The 10,583-nt window shown below is 39.3% G+C and overlaps 2 protein-coding genes across 2 annotated transcripts; one reads left to right on the forward strand and one right to left on the reverse strand.

Annotated features, from left to right (window-relative positions):
* Positions 1 to 926: 926 nt before the first annotated feature.
* LOC140958029 (uncharacterized) lies at positions 927 to 1,763 on the reverse strand. The gene has a single exon (XM_073415432.1). It carries the CDS (start codon positions 1,761 to 1,763, stop codon positions 927 to 929), a length of 837 nt encoding a protein of 278 aa, XP_073271533.1.
* Positions 1,764 to 8,114: 6,351 nt separating this feature from the next.
* LOC140957497 (polygalacturonase At1g48100-like) lies at positions 8,115 to 10,570 on the forward strand. Its single transcript, XM_073414792.1, has 6 exons — positions 8,115 to 8,738; positions 8,850 to 9,017; positions 9,104 to 9,148; positions 9,259 to 9,466; positions 9,547 to 9,628; positions 10,045 to 10,570. The coding sequence occupies exons 1-6, from the start codon at positions 8,346 to 8,348 to the stop codon at positions 10,544 to 10,546; spliced, it is 1,398 nt and encodes a 465-aa protein (XP_073270893.1). The 5' UTR covers positions 8,115 to 8,345; the 3' UTR covers positions 10,547 to 10,570.
* Positions 10,571 to 10,583: the final 13 nt, after the last annotated feature.

Genomic DNA, 10,583 nt, shown 5'->3' on the forward strand with positions numbered 1-10,583 from the left:
ATTACATACCAGTTTTAGTAAAAATCTTACATCTCTTTCATTTCTTCTCGGAATTGAGTGATTCAAGAACCAAATCGAAGCTAACTCGATGCTCTACAAGTTTGATGAAGGCCCTAACACAAAAATCCAAATACAACAGTCCCATTTACATGAAAAACAGAAAGGTACAAAAGCTGTTTTTACACATAAACAAGGAACCATGCTCATATCCTTTTTAAATTCAAACCAACACAAATACAATATCTCCAATATCTTAATATCTCAAATATCAATTCTAAATTTCGATCCATTTTCAAACTTGAATAAAAGTGAGAAATACTTACATCATCTTGAAGCACATGGTGAGAGGATTAAAAATCTACCTTTATTTCATATTTTACTTGAGCAAATCCCCCATAAAATGAGGAAGAGAATTCGAAAATGGAAGGAAAGAAAGGATGAGGGTTTCTTACATGAAAGAGAAGGAGAAAGAATGGTGTGGTGGAGGGGGGTTTACCTATTTTTTTTAATTGTGTAGTCAAAGTGTACACTTTAGTGATCAAAATCCTCATTTTCTTCTACTACATGTTTTTTTTACTACTTTAACTTAATCCAATAATTATCATTAATCTCATATTATTATTTGGGACATCACAATTCTAATGGATTTGAACTAAAAGTTTTCTTTTAAATTGTATTGATTAAAGAAAATTGTTCTAATATCCAGAACTCACTAATACGAAATGATGTTGCTGAAATCCAGGATGGTAGCTGGGAGGTCGGATCTTCGCTTGGAGAGCTCGGATCAAACCTTTTTACTTCTACCTTTACCTCATCTACGTAACAACATCGTGAGGACTTCTGGTCTCCCCATACAACTCCAACTTCATTCCCCGCAGGATATTTCAGCTTTTGATGGTAAGTGGAGCTCACAGCTCGTAAGTCAGTCAGGGCCGGTCGGCCCAATATACTTTGTAAGAAAAAGGAGCATCCACCACAGTAAAACACGTCATTTTGGTGATGCGGTGCGGTCCCGTCCCCAAAGATAAGGGGAGCATGATTTGTCCAACGGTTTGGACCGCATGTCCCTTGAAACCAAATAAAGGCGTAGAGATATGGTCAAACTCCAAGCATTCCACCTTCATTTGATAAAGGGTTCTTTTGAAAAGAATATTAACCGAGCTTCCGATATCGACAAAGATTCTTGCGACGTCATAGTTGGCGACAGTAAGAGTTACTAATAAGGCATCGTTATGAGGTGCCACAATACCTTTCAGGTCCTCTGGTCCGAAGCTGATAATGGGGGATTTGGGAGCGAGGTCTAACCCCAGGCTCTCCAACCTTCTACCATGGGCTTTGCGAGCTCTACCTGAATCTCCGTCCGTGGCGCCGCCAGTTATCATGTGTATTACACCTCGGGTCGGGTCATTAGCTATCTGTTGGACCTGAGGCCCTTGCTGCCGTGGAGGGTCATCTCGGCCCCCTTGATTGGGTCGGTTTTCTCCAGGTGGTCTTTGATTCACCCAGGGGGGTCCCGGGCCTCTCCTATTATCTTGACGGTGTCCTTCGCGTCGGGTTAAAAGGCCCTTCATGTGAGGGTCTCTCTGCATGATCCTCTGCACCTCTTCTATCAGTCTTTGGCAGTCATTTGTAATGTGACCGTATTCTTGATGGAACTCACAAAACTTATCCGAGGGAGGTAGACGTGACCCTTTTTTGGATTGTTTCGGGCGTTCTAACTTCCTCCTTTCCTCACAGATTGCCATGGATCTTTCCAAGCTCATGGCCAATGGGGAGTAAGGGAAGGGTCCAGGACCCCGGCCTCGTTCCTCTGCTCTTTCTGCAGGCCTCTTCCTGCTCGGCTCTACTTTCTCCTTCCCCTTATCCTTATCTCACGGTTTTGTATCTGAGCACCTTTGCCTCTGTGCATCTTCGAGGTTCACATATTTTTCGGCTCGGCTCAGGAGTTCATCATAGCTGTGAGGGGGTTTTTCACCAAGGAATTGAAAAATTGTCCCCCCCGGAGGCCTTGCGTGAAGGCATTTACCAAGGTTACTGTGGCAGCAGCCGGGACCTCCAAGGCCGCGCTATTGAACCTTCTGATGAAATCCCTTAGCGAGTCTGCGTCACTTTGTTTCACACTGAACAAGCCCAGGGAGGTCTTCAAGTATCTTTTTCTTGTGGCGTATTGGTTCATGAATACGGTGCTAAATTCTCGAAGCTGGTAATGGAATGTGGCGGCAGCAGATCGAACCACTTCTGAGCCGGTCCTACCAAGATGGTAAGGAAAACGCAGCATTTCACCCCGTCTGAGTATCTATTGAGCATGGCGGCGTTATTGAACCTCCCCAAGTGTTCTTCAGGGTCAATACTCCCATCATAATCCTTACGGTTGGCTGATGGAAGTTAAGGGGGAGGTCCTCATTCAGTATTTCGGGAGAGAGCGAGCTTTCCCTGTCCTGCATAGGAGGTCGGCCTCCCATCTGTCTGCCCAGCCTCCTAACCTCCTCCCATATGGCCTCTAGATGTCCAGCAAGAGGAGGAGGAGGAGGAGGTGGAGGTGGCTAGGAATGGCAACTTTCACCACGGGTTTGGGACCCCACGGGGAAAACCCGAAACGGGGATGGAGATCCCCAATTTTTTCANAAATCTCCGAATTCGTCATCGTCTTGCCATATTAATATTTTTGAAATGAGGATGGGGGCGGGGATGGGATTTTAATCCCCGAAGTAATCCCCGAAAAAGCGGGGATGGGGGCAGGTATGGGGGTGGGGATGGAATTTGGGGATGGGGATGGGAATGGCAAACCCGCCCCCGCCTCGGCCCATTGCCATCCCTAGAGGTGGCCCTGGTGGTGGCATTGGAGGCCGGTTTCGATGGAAAGCCTCATCTACAGATCTGTTAATCAACTGGGACAGCTGGTCTAGACTAAGATCAGCCACTCTTTTCCCTTGACCACCTCTAGGGCCTGTACTTTTTCCTCTCTGTCCCCACATGTCTACGTCTTGCTCAGTATTTTCCTACAGACGGCGCCAATTGATGTTGCTGAAATCCAGGATGGTAGCTGGGAGGTTGGATCGTCGCTTGTTGAGCTCGGATCAAACCTTTGAAAGGTAGCTAGGAGGTCGGTTTTCACTTGGGAAGCTCGGATCAGACCTTCGAAATCTGGAACACAAACAAGAGTGTTAGAAGGGGGCCGGAAGGTTGTTCCAGCGTAACTCCTCCGACGCTCAAGTCAGAGAGTAGAAAACTGATAGAATACTGTGTGTAAAGTGAGTGAATATATGAATGCATAAACCATGAACGAAACCTGGTATTTATAGGAGAGAAATAGAGTCCTGATTTGGTAGATTTAGATCCTCAGAATCTTGTGAAAGATTTGGTTATATCTTGTAGACTTGGTTAGTTCCTGCAAAGATTTGGTTAATCTCAATGGGCTTTTCCCTTTTTGAGCTGGATTTCTGTGTGCTACCCGTTAATATCTAGGTAAGAGCTCTCAGAGGAATGAGCCCGCGTAGGATCTCGGTTTTTTGGGAGCTCGGCTCGGGAAGTCGGCCAAAGCATTCTCAATCGGCGTGGGAGCACCCTCTGGGAGGTCGGCTAGGCTTCGCTCTTGGAGGTCGGCATGGGAGGTTGGCCACCTCACTGACCGACAAGATTGTGGATACAGAGGGTCGGCCCAGATGACCTCCCGCCCCCTTCGTTCGAGTGGGGACTTTCTAAATGTTGGTCCAACGACCATCTGGACTACCGAGAGTGGGCCGAGCCCATCCTCAATCCGGGGTTATCACGAAAGAAAAGAAAGATGCATTATTAGATCATGTTATTTATATTGGAAGCAATGTGAGGTTATATGCAAGTCTCTATTAATCTTGAAACTAGCTCTTCACAAAATTACATACACAAAAACTAGCTAGGGGAATTTTGATTTATCCATATCTTATTCGCTTTTTATATAGATTTAGACCTCTAATTACTATTAGGTACCATTTCAGAGAAAACAACGCCAAGTACGAGGTTAGGTTATTCAGGAATTTCATTGTAGATGAAAGTTTTGGAGCTAAATCACATATTTATTTTACACTTTAATACTTACTAGTAAACTTTTATTTGTACTACAGTAAAACGTTTATAAATTAATAACATCTTTAAAATAATTTTTTTTGTCATCGGTCCTGACTTGGGTTAATGTGCTAAATTAATAATTTCGATAAATTAATAAGATAATAATTTTTTGAAAGACATTTGTATAAAATTATGGCCCCCTCAATATTATAAACTAATAATTCTTTAAAGTTACTTGGGGCAATTTATTAAAATATGATTCTATTATTGTTTGTTTTTTTTTATGAAACATGTAGCGAACATGATTGCAAAAGAAAGGAAATTTTTTGTTTATACAGTTAATTTTATTTGATTAGTCACTATAATAAATATATTTAATTATTAAAAACAATGAATATCACTTATGTACAATGAAATTTTTATATATTTTAGTTCAAAGAATATGATATCGAAGTTGGTAACTTTTCACGTAATTAAATTTATGTTTGTTGAATCCGAAAAATAGGAAATTATTCACACATCGATTAATTAATACATCTCTAAATGAATAAAATCTTATGTTCCCAAATTTATTAATTTATACGCGTTTTACTGTACTTTATTATTTTTTTTCGTTGAAAAAATACGAAATGGTTTTTCGTTATGTTTTCAATATTCGTTATTTTATTGCTATATTATTCCGAAAAATGCATTTCCTTTTTTTTTTCCTTGTTGGCTTGCAAGTTCTTTTTCCTCCACATTATTTAATGATAGTGGAGTAAAAGAAACAAGACAAAGAGATGAGTTGGAGTATAGGTCATGGACACATTTTGTTAGATTAGATTACCAATAGAAAATAAATTTTCTTTCCAAAATATGATTTATCTATTGAACTAATAACTTTGTGATTAAATAATACTAGTACATTGACGCACACAACACACTGACGCACGCGTTGCATGCATGTACAATATTTTTAATAATTCATGTTGTTTATATTTAAATGAGGATCAAAATGTAATTATAAGAAATAGTGAGTGACTACACTGTCATTTTGATATATGAATTAAAAAAATAAATAGAAAAAAGACATAAGCAAGAATAGAACCTGCAACTTGATAATTAAAAAACAAAGATTCTATCCACTGAGCTTCATCAATCTTACATTAAAATTTTAACATTTTATTAATATATATAATTATTAAAATAGACCACGACACCAAAATTTAGTTACTATAAGTATCTCATACTTAATAATATAAATAATATAGAAATATAGATTTTCCCATTTTTTGAGAACAACTTTTAAGCTCTATGTAGTTCTTGCTAAACTAGGGCAAAGGACAAGTCTACGCACTAGGGGACAAAACTAATAGACTAAAAAAACACTTAGTTTCAAGTGACTTATTGCCACTAACAAATTTCTTGTGGAATATTATATGCCAAAAAAAAAACAAAAACAAAAGATTTAAAAGACATCAGTTTGTTTAAATTATCGGTTGTCACTTATTCTATCCAAATAATTGTATGGAATACATGCTTATAATTGTATATTTGTCTTTTTACGATGTTGGTTTTTTAAATCGTCAAGTTTCAATTTTTGATATCCTATGAATAGGGGTTATCTCTAGCTCAGGTGGAAGGCCCATGATAGACCCAGATATTCTCCTATAAATACTAGGTTTAAGTGTCTAATTCATCATTCACTATATTATTTTTCAGCATCACCCTCTCTCCACTTATATCCCCAGTCTCTGACTTGAGTGTCGGAGGAGCTATGTCGGGTGTAATGCCCGAAATTATTGAATTGCTAACTTGATGTGATTATGAAAAGACGAGAACGATTTGGGACAGCATGTGATATGGTGTGTGTTGTAGTCCAGCAGACCCCGCGCACATGCGCGGAGACGAGGCGCGCATATGCGCGAGCAAGTGTACTCCTAATGTGCCGAGATAGAATGTCTCGCATATGCGCGAAGACAGGGCACGCATATGCGCGAGAAGCAGAAATCCTTATGTGCCGAGACAATAGGTCTCACGCATATGCGCCGGTTTTGGACGCGCATATGCGCGAGCAGTGATGCATGAAAAAAAATGACACATGTCTTGCCATGCAATTGAACATGTAATCAACCTCCAACTTCATTTCCTTCAGAATCAACAGAAAGAACCGAGAGAGCTCCATGAGAGAAAGATTCAAACTTCTTTACATCTTAGAATTGTGATTTTTCAAGATCCGGCCGTCCGATTTTCAATCCGAGTTTGGTTTCGTGTTCCTCTCGCCAATAGCTTCGAAATGATGTAAGTTTTATTAAATTCCTGCATGGTTTGAAATTCAGATGTTGGAGAAATCATGATATGATTGTTATTATGTGTTCTTGAGCTTATGGTCATCGTGGAATTGAAACCGGATTGAAGAACGGATCATGTATGATATTGTTATCATTTTTCCAGATTATGGTTGAATGAGTTTGTGCAGATTTTGATATTGAGGGTTGTAATTGTAATTAGTTATGGGTTATGGTTTGTATCTCTTATTGTTTGAGTTGCCTGATATCTCGATATGACGCCGTTATGCCGCTGAAACGTATTTCGATTGAGATTTCTTGTTGAAAGTTGTAAGTTAATATTGGCTATCGAAACATGTCATTCCAGATTTGGTATTGAAGACTTGAAGTCGACAAGTCAACTTCAGAATCGGTAAAAGAACGAACCAAAGCCAACCCCGATAACAGAAAGGTATAAATCAATGTGATCTCGGGAGAGATAACTCGAGTAAGAGATAACTTGAGTTCCCAAAATCACATACTATATTGTTATTGCTTTGATATGATTGCAATTCTTGAGATTAATTTGTTTAGTCTATTGAGTTATAGCATTCATTGGCAGAGGTGCCAAGTCACTGGACGTTTGGTTTATATCAATGTGCTTAGGAGAAGATCGACTCCTATTGTAGAGACTCGATATAGTGGACCAAAGTTCGGGAATAGGAACGTACCGCCACCCCGAATGGGAGAGTAGGTGGGAGACTTGTTACATTCTTATTCAAACCGGGATCCCTAAACTAGATAAGAGTCGAGTCAAAGAGTAAGAGTTAAAGAGTTTGAATTACAGAATTGTATTGATTTATGTTTTCGTAGAGTACGATGCTTGGTACATGTTATATGCTTTGTATATGATTATATGAAATGCATGTATACATTGTTTATACTGGGAAACATGTTTCTCACCGGAGTATCCGGCTGTTTTTGTGTTTGTATGTGTGCATGACAACAGGTGGGACAGGATCAGGGTCGAGAAGAACTTGAATGAGTGAACTTAGAGTGGTGATCCGGGCTTGATTGGAAGACAAAAACTGGTTGTTTATCACTAGACATGTGGTTGTGAATAATAAACACTAGTTGTATGACTTTAGTTGGAATAAATTTGTATAGTTGATCCTAGATTACGTAATTGATCCATTTAATCCCTAGAACGATTAAGAAATGAGTGAGCGTCCGGGTCCCCACATCGGGACACCCTTCCGACCCACTTCTAACGGTCTTCTTCTTGATTTTAGGCTCAGAGCAAATTCGAAGCCTGCGTCTGGACTAATGTTACTTGCTGGAATCAGACCTTAAATTTTCAGTGAATATCAGTTTTGATATGTTATTTTTATTTATTTGTTGTTTTGGTCATTTCTCCGATGTAAAACATAAGAGTAAAACTCAATTTTGATAACATGAATAATCGTTTTCGAAATTTGTAGACTCGATCGATACCCATTGTCTGGATGGAGTGGGTCGGTCATACTTAAATATCAAAGCACACCACTAAGAAACCGCCCCCTCCAGAAAGCACCTCTATCCCACTCATAGTTCTTTTTTAATTTTATTTTTTAAGGATATTCCACTCATAGTTCTTAGTACTGATAAAAAGGTTAAAATGTGTTTTTATTTTTCATCCTCCCAAAAAACCAAAAATAAAAAATGAAAAACTCAATGTTTTCAGGAGCAAATAATTAAATAAATAAAACAAAGAAAAAAGCAAGTTGCTAATCTATTCAAAGTGGTCACAACTGCACTTCACAACTTCCTTTAACTTCCCAAAACGTGGGTTCAAAGCCTATAAAATTCTATAGCACCCACTAAAACAAGACGAAAGTTGATTCTCGAGCTCAACTTTTGTACTCGAACTTCACTTCATTCTATCTCAATTTCAAAGCCTAATCACTTTAGCATTGCATGCGCATGTTATTTATAAGAAGTGGCCTAGTTGTCTGGTTTCTCTTGGTCTTTTCTTAACTATATAAGCCAGTTTCGGGGCAAAATCTTGGGTTGATCATGGAGTTAATGTTGGGATATTTTGTCTTGTTTTTTGGTATCTGTTTATGTTGTTGTTCTCTTACAGCTCAATGCAGGCATTTGGAGTACTCGGAACTGATGAATTATCGCGAAGTTTCTCATATTTCGGTGTCGCCTTCTCCTGCGCCAGAGGCTGCTGCTTCTGCACCGGCATCAAATGAAAACTCACTGGATTCTGTACTAGTTTTCAGTGTGTTATCTTATGGTGCTGTAGGAGATGGTGAAACAGATGATACACAAGCGTTTAAAACGGCTTGGGATTCCGCTTGCCAATATGAAAGTTCGGCGGTTTTTCTTGTTCCTAAGCACTATCAGTTCATGATACAATCTGCAATCTTCACGGGGCCTTGTAAGAGTTCTCTCGTTTTCCAGGTAATGCTCACATTTTCTCAAGTCTAATATTTTATAATTTTTCTTTGAAATGATATTACTTCGGTGTAATATTCTCTTTGGAAAATGTTTTCTTTCTTTATGAAATGCAAGATCGAAGGAAGTATGATGCCACCAGACGGACCTGATTCGTGGCCGACGAAACTCAGCAGACGACAATGGCTCGTTTTTTACCGAATAAATGGAATGTCGATGCAAGGAGGTGGACTCATAGATGGCAGAGGACAAAAGTGGTGGGATCTTCCTTGCAAACCTCACAAAGTAACTTCACTTTCTTGCTTAGAAGTTTTCATAAACTTATCAATCTTTTTCTGTATGATGACTTACTAGAAGTTATAACTTAACAGGGTGTAAATGGTTCGACTTTGCCTGGTCCTTGTGACAGCCCAGTTGTAAGTCCAGGACAGTAATGCGTTCCGTAAAAAAATTAGACCATAGTTTACAATATCTTCGATCATTTTCGAACGTTACTCAACAACGTTGTCATGTTTCTTGATTCTAGGCCATAAGGTTCTTTTGGAGCTCAAATTTGACGGTACAGGGGATTAAAATCAAGAACAGCCCACAGTTCAATTTTCGCTTCGATAACTGTCACGACGTTTACATCGATTCACTCTATGTAAAAGCTCCTTCTGGAAGTCCTAATACAGATGGGATTCATGTAGAGAACACCAATAATGTGAAAATACACAATTCAGTAATTTCTAATGGTAAATCTCTCAAACTCTTGTAAGGTCATACTCCATTTTCGCAATTTATTTATAACATTTTTGCTCTATATATTACCTAGGGGATGACTGTGTATCCATTGGAGCTGGTTCTTTTAATGTAGATATAAGGAATATAACTTGTGGTCCTAGCCATGGAATAAGGTACATTCCTTTGACATTTCTTGATGTATCTCCCTTTGTTTTGTGGAACTTTCACCTTTTATATTACTCAAAACATGCAACATTTTAACCTTACTTGACACTATAGCAACCACAATTTCTTTCTTGAGAACAAAGAATTGTGTACAAAAGTTGCCTTTATCTTGTGGGCAGTGACCAATGGTCCCAAAAGTTCTACCTCTCCCTGTTTGATCATTTCAACGGAAAACAATGATCCCGTCTGCGGTCCCAATTCCGCAGCAATATGAATGGATATTTTTATAAACTAGGTTAATTATACCGGGGCTCATTGCTCAAACGCCTCGCTTCGTGGGTCCGGAGCGTGACATGATAATGTGAACCAACTTATCTCACAAGTTTGGTTGTTTTTAACTTCTATTACCATCTGCTCTATGCAGCATTGGCAGTCTTGGAGTCAGGAACTCGAGGGCATGTGTTTCGAACATCACGGTAACCGACTCGACTATTAAGCACTCGGACAACGGGGTCAGGATCAAGACATGGCAGGGTGGATTCGGAGCTGTGTTGAATGTTAAGTTCAACAACATTCTTATGGACACCGTGCGAAATCCTATCATCATCGACCAATATTACTGCGACACAAAGAAATGCTTGAATCAAACTTCTGCAGTTTACATCAAGGACATTTCATACTCCAGAATCAAGGGAACATACGATGTTAGAAGCCCACCAATGCGTTTAGCCTGCAGTGACTCCATACCGTGCACAAATATTTCGATTTCGGATATTGAACTCTTTCCTGCTCAGGGACAGAGATTCTTGGATCCATTTTGCTGGAATGCTTATGGAGATATTAAGACAATTACAGTCCCACCAGTTTTTTGTTTGTTGGAGGGATCTCCACTGTCTTTACCTGCTAATGATGTTGATAAATGCTGATATATATCTTCCTATGATCATCATCATTATATATATA

Source organism: Primulina huaijiensis, chromosome 14, assembly GCF_012295235.1.
Source record: "Primulina huaijiensis isolate GDHJ02 chromosome 14, ASM1229523v2, whole genome shotgun sequence".
Taxonomy (NCBI): Eukaryota; Viridiplantae; Streptophyta; class Magnoliopsida; order Lamiales; family Gesneriaceae; genus Primulina; species Primulina huaijiensis.

What these genes read in the sequence shown, in the direction of transcription:
- LOC140957497 (XM_073414792.1), top strand. Translation starts at nt 8,346, where the DNA reads ATGGAGTTAATGTTGGGATATTTTGTCTTGTTTTTTGGTATCTGTTTA. An exon ending in AGAGTTCTCTCGTTTTCCAG is followed by an intron (nt 8,739 to 8,849) that starts GTAATGCTCACA and finishes ATGAAATGCAAG; the next exon opens with ATCGAAGGAAGTATGATGCC. An exon ending in TTCCTTGCAAACCTCACAAA is followed by an intron (nt 9,018 to 9,103) that starts GTAACTTCACTT and finishes ATAACTTAACAG; the next exon opens with GGTGTAAATGGTTCGACTTT.
- LOC140958029 (XM_073415432.1), bottom strand. Translation starts at nt 1,763, where the DNA reads ATGAGCTTGGAAAGATCCATGGCAATCTGTGAGGAAAGGAGGAAGTTA.